This window comes from Oncorhynchus mykiss, chromosome 10 (assembly GCF_013265735.2).
Source record: "Oncorhynchus mykiss isolate Arlee chromosome 10, USDA_OmykA_1.1, whole genome shotgun sequence".
Classification (NCBI taxonomy): Eukaryota; Metazoa; Chordata; class Actinopteri; order Salmoniformes; family Salmonidae; genus Oncorhynchus; species Oncorhynchus mykiss.
Genome location: NC_048574.1, coordinates 54,818,634 through 54,837,779, shown reverse-complemented (window position 1 = coordinate 54,837,779; position 19,146 = coordinate 54,818,634). Strand labels below are relative to the sequence as shown.

General features: G+C 40.9%; 1 protein-coding gene across 4 annotated transcripts in view; it reads right to left on the bottom strand.

Annotated features, from left to right (window-relative positions):
* Positions 1-7,909: 7,909 nt before the first annotated feature.
* arfip1 (ADP-ribosylation factor interacting protein 1 (arfaptin 1)) overlaps positions 7,910-19,146 on the bottom strand; it is a 33,642-nt gene continuing 22,405 nt past the window's right edge. For 2 of the 4 annotated variants that reach the window (XM_021619095.2, XM_021619097.2), the window contains 6 exons: positions 17,215-17,322; positions 16,273-16,385; positions 15,208-15,429; positions 12,277-12,434; positions 11,726-11,900; positions 7,910-10,366 (listed from right to left, as the gene is read on the bottom strand). In XM_021619095.2, the coding sequence (XP_021474770.1) occupies positions 10,211-10,366; positions 11,726-11,900; positions 12,277-12,434; positions 15,208-15,429; positions 16,273-16,385; positions 17,215-17,322 (932 nt within the window). In that variant the 3' untranslated portion in view covers positions 7,910-10,210. The remainder of the gene's footprint in view (positions 10,367-11,725; positions 11,901-12,276; positions 12,435-15,207; positions 15,430-16,272; positions 16,386-17,214; positions 17,323-19,146) is intronic. The other 2 variants (XM_021619096.2, XM_021619098.2) reach the window with 1 other exon arrangement.

The window sequence follows — 19,146 nt, the reverse complement described above, 5'->3', positions numbered from 1 at the left end:
TACAATACAGTCATCATAATGCAAACTGCTACTACAATACAGTCATCGTAATGCAAACTGTTACTACAATACAGTCATCATAATGCAAACTGCTACTACAATACAGTTATCATAATGCCAACTGCTACTACAATACAGTCATCACAATGCAAACTGCTATTACAATACAGTCATCATCACGCAAACTGCTACTACAATACAGTCATCATCACGCAAACTGCTATTACAATATAGTCATCATAATGCAAACTGCTATTACAATACAGTCATCATAATGCAAACTGCTATTACAATACAGTCATCATAATGCAAACTGCTATTACAATACAGTCATCATAATGCCAACTGCTACTACAATACAGTCATCCTAATGCAAACTGTTACTACAATACAGTCATCAAAATGCAAACTGCTGCTACAATACAGTCATCATAATGCCAACTGAAACTACAATACAGTCATCATAATGCAAACTGCTACTACAATACAGTCATCATCAAGCAAACTGCTATTACAATACAGTCATCATAATGCAAAGTGCTACTACAATACAGTCATCATAATGCCAACTGCAACTACAATACAGTCATCATAATGCAAACTGCTACTACAATACAGTCATCATCAAGCAAACTGCTATTACAACACAGTCATCATAATGCAAACTGCTACAACAATACAGTCATCATCAAGCAAACTGCTATTACAATACAGTCATCATAATGCAAACTGCTACTACAATACAGTCATCATAATGCCAACTGCAACTACAATACAGTCATCATCATGCAAACTGCTATTACAATACAGTCATCATAACGCAAACTGCTACAACAATACAGTCATCATAATGCAAACTGCTACTACAATACAGTCATCATCATGCAAACTACTACTACAATACAGTCATCGTAATGCAAACTGCTACTACAATACAGTCATCATAATGCAAACTGCTACTACAATACAGTCCACATGATGCAAACCGCTACTACAATACAGTCATCATAATGCAAACTGCTACTACAATACAGTCATCATAATGCAAACTGCTACTACAATACAGTCATCATAATGCAAACCGCTACTACAATACAGTCATCATAATGCAAACCGCTACTACAATACAGTCATCATAATGCAAACTGCTACTACAATACAGTCCACATGATGCAAACCGCTACTACAATACAGTCATCATAATGCAAACTGCTATTACAATACAGTCATCATAAACCAAACTGCTACTACAATACAGTTATCATAATGCAAACTGCTACTACAATACAGTCATCATAATGCAAACTGCTATTACAATACAGTCATCGTAATGCAAACTGTTACTACAATACAGTCATCAAAATGCAAACTGCTACTACAATACAGTCATCATAATGCCAACTGCAACTACAATACAGTCATCATAATGCAAACTGCTACTACAATACAGTCATCATCAAGCAAACTGCTATTACAATACAGTCATCATAATGCAAACTGCTATTACAATACAGTCATCATAACGCAAACTGCTACTACAATACAGTCATCATAACGCAAACTGCTATTACAATACAGTCATCATAATGCAAACTGCTATTACAATACAGTCATCATAATGCAAACTGCTATTACAATACAGTCATCATAACGCAAACTGCTACTACAATACAGTCATCATAATGCAAACTGCTATTACAATACAGTCATCATAATGCTAACTGCTACAACAATACAGTTATCATAATGCCAACTGCTACTACAATACAGTCATCATAATGCAAACTGCTATTACAATACAGTCATCATAATGCAAACTGCTATTACAATACAGTCATCATAATGCAAACTGCTACTATAATACAGTCATCACAATGCAAACTGCTATTACAATACTGTCATCATAACGCAAACTGCTACTACAATACAGTCATCATAATGCAAACTGCTATTACAATACAGTCATCATAATGCAAACTGCTATTACAATACAGTCATCATAATGCAAACTGCTATTACAATACAGTCATCATGATGCAAACTGCTATTACAATACAGTCATCATAATGCAAACTGCTACTACAATACAGTCATCATAATGCCAACTGCAACTACATCTGTCATGATAATTCCAATTGTCTTGACAGATGTAGTAGCAGTTTGCATTATGATGACTGTACTGACATCGGGAGGTTGCTTTCCAGCCGTGCTATGTCAGGGGTGTCACAGCATGAAACTAAGGGCCGGTTTCCCATACACTGATTAAGCCCAGTCTTGGACTAGAAACCTTGCTCAGTGGAGAATCCCCATTGAAAGTGCATTTAGTTTCTGGTGTCCTTTGACAGCTCTTTGGTCTTGGCCATAGTGGAGTTTGGAGTGTGACTGTTTGAGGTTGTGGACAGGTGTCTTTTATACTGATAACAAGTTCAAACAGGTGCCATTAATACAGGTAACGAGTGGAGGACAGAGGAGCCTCTTAAAGAAGAAGTTACAGGTCTGTGAGAGCCAGAAATCTTGCTTGTTTGTAGGTGACCAAGTACTTATTTTCCACCATAATTTGCAAATAAATTCATAAAAATTCCTACAATGTGATTTTCTCGATTTTTTTCTCCTCATTTTGTCTGTCATAGTTGTGTGTACCTATGATGAAAATTATAGGCCTCTCTCATCTTTTTAAGTGGGAGAACTTGCACAATTGGTGGCTGACTAAATACTTTTTTGCCCCACTGTATCTGGGAAACCGGCCATAAATGTAATATAATAACAATGAAACTAAACTGTTATGCAGTAGGCTTATACATGTCATAGTGACACCATTTCACCTTTACTCAGTGCTCAGTTTTTTTAAATCTAGACTTAGCAAACATAACATGGCTAAATTCCCAATCTGGCCCTCCATCCATCACGGTCACCTAAGAATCTCCAGTTTACAATTGGCTCATTCATCCCCCTCCTCTCCCCTGTAACTATTCCCCAGGTCGTTGCTGTAAATGAGAACGTGTTCTCAGTCAATTTACCTGGTAAAATAACGGATAAATAAAACAAATCAAAGGTGACCAAAAACACCAGATACACATCAGCTGCTGGTTAGTCTTAATGACAAATATCAATCCATTTCTATGACACCCTCTGGGAGGCAGACATACTGTGAGTGTGCTGTGTAATTGTTAAGTGAGCCATTTGCTACATGGGCCTTGGACCCATGTGTTATAGCAGCACAACATGTGAACACATACACAAACTTTCCCTGAAGTCAATCAAATCACATGTATTTATAAAGCCCTTCTTACATCAGCTGATGTCACAAAGTCCTGTACAGAAACCCAGTCTAAAACCCCAAACAGCAAGCAATGCAGGTGTAGAAGCACCTGAAGTGTGTGTGTGTGTGTGTGTGCTAAAACATATGCTCAGTCAACCGCCTGTACATAAATGACATTGACAGCCACATCCTCTCAAGCACAAGCAGGCATCTCTCTCAGGGCCTATACCTTCAGGTTCCTCTCCAGACTGCCCACCTCAGACTCATGATTACATTCATGCAAAATCCTATTTTGAGCCTACCGTTCACTTAAGTCCCCCATATAGACTTGGGGATAATTAGCCTAGCCATCATGCCAATGCGGTACTGGACTCTATGCTAATTCATTAATGTGCCTGGCTAGGCTAGCTGATGATCAAATAAAATAACATGTTATTGGTTACATACACATGGTTAGCAGATGTTAATGCGAGTGTAGCGAAATGCTTGATCTTCTAGTTCCGCCAGTGCAGTAATATCTAACAAGTAATCTAAGTTCCACAACAACTACCTAATACACACAAATGTAAAGGGAAGGAATAGGAATATGTACATGTAAACATATGGATGAGTGGGGGCCGAGCGGCATAGGCAAGATGCAATAGATGGTATAAAATACAGTATATACATATGAGATGAGTAATGTGAGATTTGTAAACATTATTAAAGTGGCATTATTTAAAGTGACTAGTGATCCATTTATTAAAGCAACCAATGATTTGAGTCTGTATATAGGCAGCAGCCTCACTGAGTTAGTGATGGCTGTTTAACAGTCTGATGGGCTTGAGATAAAAGCTGTTTTTCAGTCTCTCGGTCCCTGCTTTGATGCACCTGTACTGACCTCGCCTTCTGGATGGTAGCGGGGTGAACAGGTAGTGGCTCGGCTGATTGTTGTCCTTGATGATATTTTTGGCCTTCCTGTGACATCGGGTGCTGTAGGTGTCCTGGAGGGCAGGTAGTTTTCCCCTGGTGATGCGTTGTGTAGACCGCACCACCCTCTGGAGAGCCTTGCGGTTGATGGCTGTGCAGTTGCCGTAGCAGGCTGTGATGTAAAGTGTTTTAGGTCACAACCAAATTTCTTCAGCCTCTTGAGGTTGAAGAGGTGTTGTTGCGCCTTCTTCACCACACTGTCTGTGTGGGTGGACCATTTCAGTTTGACCGTGATGTGTATGCCGAGGAACTTAAAACTTGCCCCCTTCTCCACTACTCTCCCGTCGATGTGGATAGGGGGGTGCTCCCCTACCTGAACTCCACGATCATCTCCTTTGTTTTGTTGACGTTCATTGAGAGGTTGTTTTCCTGACACCACACTCCGAGTGCCCTTACCTCCTCCCTGTAGGCTGTCTCGTCGTTGTTGATAATCAAGCCCACTACTGTTGTGTCATCTGCAAACTTGGTGATTGAGGTGGAGGCGTGCATGGCCACGTAGTCATGGGTGAACAGTAAGTACAGGAGGGGGCTGAGCATGCACTCTTGTGGGCCCCAGTGTTGAGGATCAGTGAATTGGAGATGTTGTTTCCTACCTTGACCACCTGGGGGCGGCCCGTCCAGGACTCTATTGCACAAGGCGGGGTTGAAAGCTTAATGATGAGCTTGGAGGGTACTATGGTGTTGAATGCTGAGCTGAAGTCAATGAACAGCACTCTTACATAGGTATTCCTCTTGTCCAGATGGGATAGGGCAAATTAGCCATTCATGATGGCGATGACATTGTCTGTGGGCCTGTTGGGGCAGTATGCAAACTGAAGTGGGTCTAGGGTGGAAGGTAATCCTTGACTAGTCTCTCTCTTCCCTTCATGACTACATGACAGAAATGAGTGCTACAGGGGCAATAGTCATTTAGTTCAGTTGTCTTTGCCTTCTTGGGTACAGGAACAATGGTGGCCATCTTGAAGCATGTGTTGACAGCAGACTGGGATAGGGAGCAATTGAACATGTCTGTAAACACACCAGCTGGTCTGCGCATGCTCTGAGGACGGTGGCTGTTGTGTAAATGGCTAATCCAATCGGTTTCTACAAGCTTCTTTTACTTCCCAAGGGTGGTGGGAGGAGTGGGGCACATAAACAACTTAGAGCCCTTCCAGAATTCACCACTCGCTCAAGGGGACTGCTACTACAATACAGCCACTTTGTCACCCTCACTATGGTGACAGATTTGTTGGTGTGAAGGTTTGTTTTATGCTGCCTAGATTTTATGGTTACTGTTGTTATTAGTGTGTTTAGGCCTGGGATGAGCTAGGATACACTTACATGTTTTATGTGCCACACTTTGAGGCACACATGACTTTATGCAGGTGTTTTACATGCCAAACATGTATACAAAACAGATCATTCTATATTACAGTAACAGTGATCCAGGCAAACATAAATAACATATACCATACATTCTATGCTTATGAATAATATATCCCGTGAGTGACCACTTACACTGTTAATGTCTGATGACTACAAATGGACTGTTAAAACTGATAGGCTTTGACGTTCTGAAATGGTACAATCAGAAAAAATGACAAACAATAGAATCTGAGGAATGAAATCGTTGAAAACTGACCAGGAGCGAGGAAAGTTGAATTGTTGACAAATTTCGGAGCGACAACAATTTATTAAGCACCGACAAATCAGTTCCACAAGCACTTGCTTTTATGTTGTTATGGCTTTGAGAAGACCCGACGTTAAACTTCACATCCATTCTGGTTCTTAACTAATCAGCTAGATCCTGTGACGCTTAAGACTTTTGGATGTTGCAGGTAGGTGACTATAAAATACTTGGAAAAGCCTCAAATCAAAGGAGATGGATGATGCACTAGAATTGTCTTAAAAATATACAGTGCCTTGCAAAAGTATTCGGCCCCCTTGAACTTTGCGACCTTTTGCCACATTTCAGGCTTCAAACATAAAGATATAAAACTGTATTTTTTTGTGAAGAATCAACAACAAGCGGGACACAATCATGAAGTGGAATGACATTTATTGGATATTTCAAACTTTTTTAACAAATCAAAACCTGAAAAATTGGGCGTGCAAAATTATTCAGCCCCTTTACTTTCAGTGCAACAAACTCTCTCCAGAAGTTCAGTGAGGATCTCTGAATGATCCAATGTTGACCTAAATGACTAATGATGATAAATACAATCCATCTGTGTGTAATCAAGTCTCCGTATAAATGCGCCTGCACTGTGATAGTCTCAGAGGTCCGTTAAAAGCGCAGAGAGCATCATGAAGAACAAGGAACACACCAGGCAGGTCCGCGATACTGTTGTGAAGAAGTTTAAAGCCGGATTTGGATACAAAAAGATTTCCCAAGCTTTAAACATCCCAAGGAGCACTGTGCAAGCGATAATATTGAAATGGAAGGAGTATCAGACCACTGCAAATCTACCAAGACCTGGCCGTCCCTCTAAACTTTCAGCTCATACAAGGAGAAGACTGATCAGAGATGCAGCCAAGAGGCCCATGATCACTCTGGATGAACTGCAGAGATCTACAGCTGAGGTGGGAGACTCTGTCCATAGGACAACAATCAGTCGTATATTGCACAAATCTGGCCTTTATGGAAGAGTGGCTAGAAGAAAGCCATTTCTTAAAGATATCCATAAAAAGTGTCGTTTAAAGTTTGCCACAAGCCACCTGGGAGACACACCAAACATGTGGAAGAAGGTGCTCTGGTCAGATGAAACCAAAATTGAACTTTTTGGCAACACTGCAAAACGTTATGTTTGGCGTAAAAGCAACACAGCTGAACACACCATCCCCACTGTCAAACATGGTGGTGGCAGCATCATGGTTTGGGCCTGCTTTTCTTCAGCAGGGACAGGGAAGATGGTTAAAATTGATTGGAAGATGGATGGAGCCAAATACAGGACCATTCTGGAAGAAAACCTGATGGAGTCTGCAAAAGACCTGAGACTGGGACGGAGATTTGTCTTCCAACAAGACAATGATCCAAAACATAAAGCAAAATCTACAATGGAATGTTTCAAAAATAAACATATCCAGGTGTTAGAATGGCCAAGTCATAGTCCAGACCTGAATCCAATCGAGAATCTGTGGAAAGAACTGAAAACTGCTGTTCACAAATGCTCTCCATCCAACCTCACTGAGCTCGAGCTGTTTTGCAAGGAGGAATGGGAAAAAATGTCAGTCTCTCGATGTGCAAAACTGATAGAGACATACCCCAAGCGACTTACAGCTGTAATCGCAGCAAAAGGTGGCGCTACAAAGTATTAACTTAAGGGGGCTGAATAATTTTGCACGCCCAATTTTTCAGTTTTTGATTTGTTAAAAAAGTTTGAAATATCCAATAAATGTCGTTCCACTTCATGATTGTGTCCCACTTGTTGTTGATTCTTCACAAAAAAATACAGTTTTATATCTTTGTGTTTGAAGCATGAAATGTGGCAAAAGGTCGCAAAGTTCAAGGGGGCTGAATACTTTCGCAAGGCACTGTATATATATATATATATATATATATATATATATATATATTCCACTCAGTTTTAGGATGTGCTTTAGTCATAAAATATGCTTCCATAATGAATTCATCTCTTTATCAATAGAAAACAGGCCATATCAATGTGCATTTTCGGTTAAAAAAAAAAGAAAAAAAGGGGACACCAGAAAATATCTTTATTTATATACTGTAGCTAAGCCTTCGCATAGCAGGCCCTGGTGGCAGCACAAAATGAGGCTAAATCACCCAAATGTACACACAAATCATATAACAAAGGCAAAAATGCAAAGAAGTTGTGAAAATATAAAAACACCTTCACTCAATTATTGGAAACATACCAAAACACCAAATGAGACATTCACAAAGAAAACATTTTATTTTCCCCCAAAAGACTTTACACAACATTCAGAAACCTGTTTTTGAACTCAACATCTGTTAATCACCATGAGAAAAATGCCCCATCGCTTCATTCATATACCCTATAAAATATCTAAGGTAAAATAGAGGAAATTACAAATATATATTTATCTATGCTTACATCAATTCATTGAACAGATTGATGTACAATGCACACATGCTGTTGTACAGCAGGAATGGTACTGTAGGTGCAAATAGAAGACAGAGGAACCCGTGGGCAAAAGTGGTTGCAATAACATTATTTTGTGAATATTATGGTCAGGTTCTAAAGGGAAGGTGTTTAATGTCATTTTACCAGATAACCAAAATATGGCACCATGAAAAAGATGTATTCACCTGGTTGTCATCTGGCTAACATTTCAACCAGAATATAACGTCATTATGACATCCTATATTTTGCCCGCGGGGACGAGACACCTGGCTAGAATACCTGTGGTCCTTTCGAAGGAAATAACCATAGTATTCAGAAAATAACTATTCAAATGGTTAGAAGCTCAGGCAGAGGATGCTGGTCTTTCCTATGTACAAATGTTTTTCAGGTCCACTTTCAACTCATATACACAGTTCTTACAAGTGTTTTTTGTCTCATGCACATAAATGTGCAGTATTATATATATATATATATATATATATATATATATATATATATATATATTTGAGAGGAAGATATCGTTTTTTTTTTTTTAAATCACTGCAATTGGAAAGTCAAGGGAATCAACATGCTTCTTGTTCCATTAACTAGCATAGAGATTGTCATTGTCCAATGCTAAGACTGAACTTTTGTTGCTCATTCTAAAATGCAAACATTTACGCTCACGTTTAGCATATAGGTTAGCTTTAAAGCAGATAACAGCTGCTAATTAGAGATTTAACTCATATTTACCCCGCTTCTCAAATGCAGCAAAAAGGATTCTATTCACACGGCGAGGTAATCGTGAAATAGGATAATTGAGTGGTTTATGTTGGTATGGAGTGTATGTGATGTAGGTATGTTTGGTCCATTCTTTATCTATCCATCTACAGCTATGTGGTCCTGAAGCTGGCAGTGTGAGGGGTCTGTGTTTAGTTGAAACATCAGACAGAGCGAGAGATTTGTACAGACATAAAACAAGGCACATCAAGTTCACGTGGTAAGGCTGGTCCTTCAATTTCTCTGGAATTACAAAATGTTCAATTCAATAATTAATATTGTCTATCATATACCCATGATTAAAGTCAAAGACAAACACAAAATGGTTAACACTAATGAACATCATTATTGCAACATAATAGCACCTTAAACTTGACATTGACGCTTGTTATAAAATGGCTATTCATTACAGTACAATGCAATGACTCAAACAGTGAAAACCAACCATCCAATCTACTGTATTTAATTCCAAGAAGGTGGTAATCCATTTCCTACAGTCATACACTGAGTATAACAGGTGTCACATCTAGCTTATGATGCATCATGTACATTTAATGATGCCTATCATGTGTTACTCCATCAATAGGTGGCCAGAGTTTTACAAAAAGTGGAGATAAGTTAACCAACTGGATGCAGAGTCAAGAAGATGACAGCCATTTGTCCCAAAACGTCTCTACAGTGTCGAGATACAACATTCATAAGCTGGAGTAAAAAGTCCTTTTACACTTTCCAAAATGTATTTAGCATCTCTGTGCTTCTCACTAGATTTGTCAAATCAACCCCAAAAAGTGAATTTCCCATGATTCAAAAAGAACTGCAGCAGTTCCATGTAAAAAAGAAGAGAACGAGAGAAAAAGAGAGATGGCCACTTCACGATTAGAACGGTCAATGGATTTCCTTGTACAGGAAGAACAAGAGCATAGTAGAAAACAGAACGTACAGTTTATCAACCAAGAGATTGATAAATATTTCTTTGTTTTTTTATTATTTATTTGTCTTAGTGTTGCTTAGTGTAACAACTTTTACAATCCTGAAGAAAAGTGGGAGGAACAGAGGCAGACAGGGAGGGGAGAGCATTTGCTCATGCCTCTCCAGACCAAACCACTGGATTTTTTGGGAGGGGTGGATCGGTTGATTAGTGCTCCTCCAGCCAAGATGGTGTATCCCCGCCGGGCATTTTCAACTTGATGTGGAACTGCTTGAGCGTCTGATCCAGCTGCTGCTGGTTTCCTGCATAGTATGCTGCGATGGCATTGTGGAAGAGGATCAGCTGGTTGTGCAACACTTTCACCTGGGAGAGGAAGGAGGAGAAAGAACAGAAAGACATAAGCACTCACAGAGTCAGACAACACAGTTGCATTTAATGCCGGTTGAACAACTGTGTAATGGACCAGTTTTTTATTTATTTAGCAAATATCCCACCAGACTTTTCAAACAGCAACACTGGTCAGTTTTAGATTTGGCCAACCTGGTCTCAGAGCATTTCAGTATACAGAAGATAGCCCTATTTGGGTAAAAGACCAAGTCCATATACAAGCACACCAAGACAGTCGTGAAAAGGGCACGTCAAAACCTATTCCCCCAGAGGAGACTGAAAGGATTTGGCATGGGTAATCAGATCCTCAAAAAGTTCTACAGCTGCACCATCGAGAGCATCCTGATTGATTGCATCACTGCCTGGTATGGCAACTGCTTGGCTTCCGACCGCAAGGCACTACAAAGGGTAGTGCGTACGGCCCAGTACATCACGGGGGCCAAGCTTCCTGCCATCCAGGACCTCCATACCAGGCGGTATCAGAGGAAGTCACTAAAAATTGTAAAATATTCCAGCCACACTAGTCATAGACTGTTCTCTCTGCTACCATGGCAAGTGGTACCAGGGCGCCAAGTCTAGGTCCAAAAGGCCTAGAGGCCTTCTAGCCCCAAGCCATACGACTCTTGAACAGTGAATTAGGTATGGGCCTATACAATTTGTGACTGTCTGAAGAGTCACAATGACAGCTCAAAGAAGCACACATTTTATAGGCTATAGTGTAGGGCAGGGGTGGGCAACTCCAGTCCTTGGGGGCCTGATTGGTCACACTTTCTCCGTCCGTAGCAAACACACCTGATTAAGCAAATTGCATTCTAAACTGAAGATCATGATTAGGCGAATATTGGAGTCAGGTGTGTTAGCTGGGGCTGGGGCAAAACTGTGACACCAATCAGGCCCCCGAGGACTGGAATTGCCCACCCCTGGTGTAGTGTTTAACTGCATTCGGGTTGCATGTGCAGTGTCAATTAGGCATGTGCTTTGAATTTATGGTTACTTTGTGTGAAGTAAATACACTTGGCTAAAGGCTTCCATGCAACAACCTGTTTGGACAATGTGCCATTTTATTTTTGGCTCATCTGCCGCTGCGCATGTTGAGAATTTTTGGAATTGCATTAGTGCGACATTGGGGAAAAATGTTATTATTTCGGGAAATGTGAAGTGTTCCCGGGATGCTGGTTGCCCATGTTAATCCCTAGTTGACAGCAAAGGTTCCAAGACAATTACATCCTAGTAAGGACACAAAATCTGGTCACATGTATTCTGTCCTAGCCCTTGATGCTGAAAAAAGACTTAGCTGCCATATCAGGAGTAGCCTAAAACTAGCATCGGAAATACCTTGTTCTCTTCCAGGAATTTGAGCTTGATGGAGACGTCGTTGCGCATCTTCTCGTATTTCTCGCGGTGGATCTGGAACTGCTGCTGGGAGTATTCTATCTTGGGCAGAGTGGTGGCATCCCGCGGCCCCAGGTTCAATTCCTCCAGGTCTGTGCGGTACGCATCGAACTCAACCCTACACGGGATGTCAAAGAGCAGACGGAGGTCAACTACATACTATTTTTTTCACTTACATTTTTCGGGTACTATAGCCGTCTTGACAACTCCAGCTGTCATCGTCTTGCCAGACAACGACCAGAGGAGTTGATTATACAGCACAAACAGATCTGCGACCAGGCTAGGGAAAATAACACGTCCAAGAGTCAAACAAAATCCTACAAAACATTGATGAAACCTCCCCAAAACACTTAATCGGCCATGGCAATTTCCTAAACTGAGTCCATTTCAGAAAATGACTAGGAATAACATATGCTCTCAAAATGTTCAATAAGAGGATGCAAGTCAGTCAATAAGTAACAGTGAACCAATTTAAACTGATATTCTCATATTACCTGGCAGTTTCATACTGTTTGATGTTAATCATAGTGTCCTCAATTGTTTTGTCCACCAGTGTGTTCACATTGGCAATGAAGAAGTTGATAGCTCCCAGTAGGGTCTCCCCATTTTTGGACAAAAGTTTTTGAGTGTCAGCATTGTAGCCAAACTCCTCCTGAAAGACAAGATTGCATCACACATTTATATAATGACTACCATAGAACAATTGTATTATCTGAGCAAGCATAGCATCGTTGAATATGATCAAAATACTACTTCCCTAAAATATGAGGCAAAAGGTCTTTATTTCCTAAAGAGATGAATGGATATTGAGTGACCCATCAATGTCATGGGAAAATTGCTTTTAGAGTGAGGACACAATTACATATATTGAATCATTATAGAATTCCCTTAAAGGGTTTCCAATTGAGAGCTCATAGATCATTTTGACATCCAATGACAATTCAGACAGTCACATTTAACTTCCAACCACGAGCTGTGCTTTCTTAAATCTCGATACATGTTTATTTAAACCTTTAATACAAAATGGAAGTCTTAACTCTTAACAAACCATGAACGTCTAGGCCCAAATGTCACAGCAAATAAACCATTTTGGACAGGCTTATTCATCATGCAACAGAAGTAAATCTAACACGAAACATGGCAGTGCTACCATCTTATAAACAGAACATTGAAACACAAACATGTACACACACACACAACCCTTTCATTAGGCAGCAGGTGGGGGGGATGTGCATAAATCCCATTACAATAAAGATAGAACATGAAGTACAGGTCCCACCCAGTTTACTGTTCATAATTGCCTATAGATCTGACAAGGGTTTTAGGTGGCTATAAAAACTAGCTATCATTTACGCATAAGCAAATACTTACAAAACATGCATTTCAAATAAATGCGCAGAATAAAAACAGGTGGTCTTCACCGTAAAATGCTTACTAATGAGCCCTTTCCCAACCATTATAAGTTATAAAGAAAAATAAAGTTATAAAGAAAAATGTGCACAAAAAAATAAGGAAATAGTAACAAAATAACGAGGTAGTTGAGGTAATATGTACATGTAGGTAGGGATAAAAGGGACCAGGCAATCAGGAGATAGGAAACGGTTCAGCGAACATAACAAAACCGGAAAATAACATTTTTGGGAGGAACGGAACCAGAACGAAAGTTATCTATACTTTTCCGCAACAGAGCCGTGTTATTTTAAAAGCATATGAACCGGTTAATAACGTTATTTTATGTTCCGTGCAGTTTGTTCCAGTCCCACAAAAAAACTCAAAGCGCCTATGCAAAGCCCTCACTGTCACTCAAACTTCCAGTGTCTGGCTGCCCACCAGCTGAAAATCTTTGCCAGGTGTGTATGTAGGCTACCTTCCCCTCCCTCCGAAGCATGCAGTCTACTGTAGCTACTGACGTTACAAGCGTGATTTAAAAATTAGCAAGAGGGATTTTTTTAATTAAGAGAACAATGGATGAACTTTATCAATTCTGGTTAAGGTTACTATCGATATCACGTTTCACATTGGATTTATTAACTACAAAAGTCTTTACTTTAACTCTGGTGCCGCTCTACACATACCAGCTAGCTGTGGTCTAGCTCTTAAAACTAACGTCCTCATTATGTGTAATGTAATGGAACTGAGAGTCATGATCAAGGGCTATCCCTGGTCCAATGTCAGTTAAGCAAACTCCGAAGTTCAAAGACATTCAAAAGTTTCCTCATCGAAGCCCCTCCTTCATAGATCTAATTCTGTGGGCCTAATTCAGATCATGCATGCCATAACATGCCCATGCCTTCATGCCCAGCACTCTTCTCACCCCGGAAAATTTCTGCCGCACCCTACACTTGTCTGTCCAATGCATGTACATATCTTGCCTACTCCATAGCAAGCTGCTCTATCCATTGGTGAAGTAATTTAAAGTAGAGCTAAATGTAAAAAAAAAAAAGAAATTATACCATTATTTGAGGTTTAAAATGGAAGAGAAAGAAACTATATAAACCATTACTTGTTGGGGGTTCGAACGGTTCAGAACTTCACTTTGCTGTTTGGAACAGTGGGTGGGGTGGAAATGACGGTTCTGTTCAGAATGAAATGATTGAGAAATCATTTGTTCCAACCCCTTGTCAGGAAACAGAGTGGAAGCAGCGTATGTGAAGAGGGTGAAAGTGTGTCTGTGTTTAGGGTCAATATGCATGTAGGCGTGTTTTGTGTGTGTGAGCGTATGCAGTGTGTGTGTGTGTGTGTGTGTGTGTGTGTGTGTGTGTGTGTGTTGGAAAGCCAGTGTAGTATGTGTGAGTATGCATAGAGCCAGTGCAAGAGAGTTAGTGCGAGGGACATTTGTTTATTATTTCAGGGTACATCAATAATACATTTACTACAAATAATAATGCATCATTATGCATCATGTATAAAACAGCTAAGTCACATAAAATAGGTCCCTCTTTACATTAAGCGGTCTGTCTTTTAAATCCATTTTATATAGATACAAATTAAACCAATTTATCAAAGGCTTTTAGTGCATTTGAGAATTCAACACAAGTGAACCCACTCAGCATCATCCGAAATGAGGCAACCTGAAGCAGCTCGAGTAAAAAAAGGGAGAAAATCACTGACTGATCTGACAGGTGAAAGCAGAATAGTGTTAACCTACCCAGTCCTTTCACCTAGCTATCAGTGGTTATGGAAAAAAAGAATAGAAGTAATCTCAGAGTACTGATAACAAACCAGAGCCAGAAACGGCCATCCTTAAAAGGTATGTCCCAAACCACAGATCTAGGAGGAGGTTACTTTACTCCCAATCCTAACCTTCCATTAACATTACAGGCATGAAGAAAAAAACTGATCTTGTATTCGTTTCAACTACTTCAACCTACTCCAGCTTCAGGTTGCTCGTTTAGGTCAGAGTTAAAAAATAGTGACTGACTCACATGGAGCTCTGGCGACTTGAGGCCGAGGTCAGCGAAGGCGTCGCCAAGCTGCCGCTGAGTCTGCATCATCTGGGTGAGCTGGTTGGCCAGAGTCTGGGTCAGCTTGACCACGTGTTCGTACTTGCGCTTGTTGTCGCGCAGCACTTCGATCTGCCCCTCCAGCTCCAGGTCCACCGTCCGTGAGCCGCGGCCCAGCTTCTCCGACAAGATCTGCCTGGTGCACTGCGGGGAGAGAAGTGTTAGCATTCCTAGTGTAACTGACCAAATGGAATGATTTAGCATTAGCATTGTTAGCATTTGAGAATAACGGACCTTGCGTTTCAAACAAGTTAGCGTTGACATATATTATCCCAATGTAACTGACCTGGGGTTTCAAACAAATTAGTGTTAGCATAGTTAGCATCCGAGAGTAGCTGACCATGGTTTCAAATGAGATAGCGCCAACATCGTTAGAATTCTAGTGAATCTGATGTTGGGTTGAGAACCCAACATCAGACACATAGTTAGGATCCTAGTGTAACCAACCCCAGGTATCAAACCCAGGTCATCGACATGTCTCAATACCATGTTAGCCCTCCAAGCTAAAGCCTGTATGTTGGCTCTGGGAACAGACAGATTTTATTTAAATTTTTACCTAAATCTCTGATCACATTCAAAGCAATATCTTTAATGGGTATTAAAAGTATGTAGTGCCGTGTATTATCACTGAGAAACAGTTTGGCTAAATCAGATGTTCTACAGCAACCCTTTTGTCTTGTTCTTTTGTGAGCGTACAATAAAGCAGGGGAGCCAGAAGTAAACATTCACAGCACACTGGGGAATTATGGACAGATGAGATCATAGGTAGCTCACCAATCCAACCCTGGCTATGAAAAGCTGTGTGTGTGTGTGTGTGTGTGTTGTGCGATGCCAGGAAAAAAGGGGTAGTCTACCTGCAAAGTGGGAACCGGATTGTGAGAGGAGAAAGGTACTAAGGAGATAGGGGTGTGAAAAAGCAAGGTTGAGAATGAGTGAGTGGGAGTTAGAAAAGAAAGAGAGGCAGTAAGTACTGGTGGCAAATATTACTTTGTACGTGTTGATGCTCCACTTCCTCACTAGGTCCAGTTTTTCCATGGCCGGGTTCTTCAGGTCGTCTGCCAGGACCACCGGCCCGCTCTGTGGCTGCCCTTGCATAGTGCCTGAAGAGAAAGGCGACTGTCATGAATGGTCGAGAGAGGCTGTATCTGTTAGCTTGGGGCTCTGGGAAGATACAGTGTTGGAGAATATAAAATGTAGATGTGAGACTACGGTGAATCAATCATAGGATTGATATACCATTTCCAGTCATGTCATCAGACTGGAACATGGAAACACTGAGTAAAAGTTAGATGGCGACTATGATACTTTGACGATTATCATCTACAGGTGAAATACTAAAGTATATATGTTTACCTGCAGGGAAAATAAATTAGTAACAAGCAACAGCAAGGAGTTTCATTTAGAGTAGAAGGGAGGTTTTTCCATTTGAGGGAGGTCTGGCAAGGAACTATGGGAGCCCAGTGATGCAAGGAGGACACAGGAGTTAAGCAGGGATGCTGATTAAAACTCAGGTGAAGCTGTGTAAGGTCCTAGCAAGTATGTTTGTGAAATGTTAAAACAAGATGAGGACCCCTATAACCAGCTATGGGAGAAATGCAGACAACCGACATAATTAGTTTCCAGTGGCCTAACCTCAGCTGTTACAAACCAGAAACCACCGTCAAGCTTTCAGGTAATTGCATCCTTCGCAGCTAAAAGCCAAAGGTGAAATTGAACGAAGAGAGAGAGGGGAAGGACGCGAAGACAGAAGAGAAACGGCAGTAGAAGTCGATGAAGAAGGACGTGGACGATGGATTTTGAAGGAATGACACAGAGCCTTGATACAAAGGAAGGAGCAAGGGAGAGAAGCCCAACCAGAAATAAGAAGGAGCAGAAAGCAAGTCTGTATATATATATATATATATACACTGTCTCTGTTGCTGCGGGTACCTTTCTGTATCTCAGTCTGACTATCGCTGATGGGTCGTGCCAGACGGCTAGCCGCGGCTGAGCTGGGAGCTACAGGTGCCACGGGAGACGTGGGCTGGCTTGCTGACACTGGAAACAGCAGGCAACAGTGGCGATTGATTAGTAAGTCAATTCAACAACCCCCCCCCCCCCTTATCTAGAGCTGTCAAATGGAATCTCCCACAGATCTTCCTTGGGTGTTCCTTTGGGTCTGAATGGCACTATGGATGGGGTGGTCCACCACTAAAGACCGAATAAGAGGTGTAATCTTGAGATGACAGGCACAGAACAGTCCCACTGGACTAAAAGGGGATTAGTGGCACAACTAGGTTCATATCGTACCAAGTAAAGACTCCTAAAGCAATTGGACTACCTGACACCACATTGGACACAATGTACTATGCCTGCACCTTGCTTTTGGTTTGATGTTACTTGTCAGTGAAACCTCCATGGAACAAACGTTCTGTACTTGCCATTTAAGCCTATGCTCGACCTTTAATAAAAAGCACAGATGTTGCTGTAAAATGACAGGCCGCAATGATAGAACCCTTTCTGTCTTTGTAGACTTGCCTTTGGATGCTTTTATGGGTTAGCCAGTTGAGAAGTGACATATCAGGTCTGAGTCTGTAATCATAAAGTGTCTCAGAGTAGGAGTGCTGATCTAAGATAAGTTTAGACCATAATGAATGAAATATCACATGGACAGATCCCAGATCAGACGCTTTGTGAACACTGGCCCAGGTCAGGTCAGGAACCTTCTCAGTGTGTTGATGTGTCCTTATGCACACCACATACCCACAAACAGAAAGGTATACAACAAACAGAGTTCAAAGTTGTTGCCTGGGACACGGTTCGACCCACCGCCGCCTTGCTGGTGATGACTGGGCATTTCAGCACATCACGCAAAACCTCTGATGCTAAGTATGTGGCTACTATCAACCAACACTACTGTACGCTAGCTATGTCGGAAAGGACTACAACTTTCAAAGTGTACCCACTGCATTATCATTATTATTGCCCATGTATTGTTTGTTGAAAAGTTTGCGGTCACTTAGGAATGTCCACATTTTTTTGTCCATTAACATAACATCAAACTGATCAGAAAGATAGTGTAGACATTGTTAATGTTGGAAATGACAATTGTAGCTGGAAATGGCAGATTGTGAATGGAATATCTACATAGGCGTACAGAGGCCCATTATCAGCAACCATTACTCCTGTGTTCCAATGGCAGTGTAGCAAAGAAAAAGCCATATCAGACTGGCCAATAAAAAGAAAAGATTGAGCAAAAGAACACAGACACTGGACAAATGAACTCTGCATAGAAGGCCAGCATCCCAGAGTCGCCTTTTCACTGTTGACGTTGAGACTGGTGTTTTGCGGACACTATTTAATGAAGCTGCCAGTTGAAGGCTTGTGAGGTGCCCGTTTCCCAAACTAAATCAATTAGCCTTTTAAAATGATCAACTTGGATTAGCTAACACAACGTGCCATTGGAACACAAGAGTGATGGTTGCTGATAATAGCCTCTATACACCTATGTAGATATTCTATTCAAAATCATCCGTTTCCAGCTACAATAGTCATTTACAACGTAAACAATGTCTACACTGTATTTCTGATTTGATGTTTTTTTAAATGGACAAAAAAAAAATTGCTTTTCTTTCAAAACCAAGGACATTTCTAAGTGACCCCAAACTTTTAACCGGTAGTGTATATTTTCCTTCTTTATTATTTTTCCCCTAACCCGATCCTCCCTCCTCTAATTGGAGTAACCTAATGGACAACAATACCTAAGCTTCTACTTCCTGCTTATACATACATTTTACTGACACAGTATATTAGTCGCCTTGTTTTTTTTTGTTCCTCCCTTCAGCTCCCCCCAACCCCTACCACCATCCAGGTTTGGTTTCA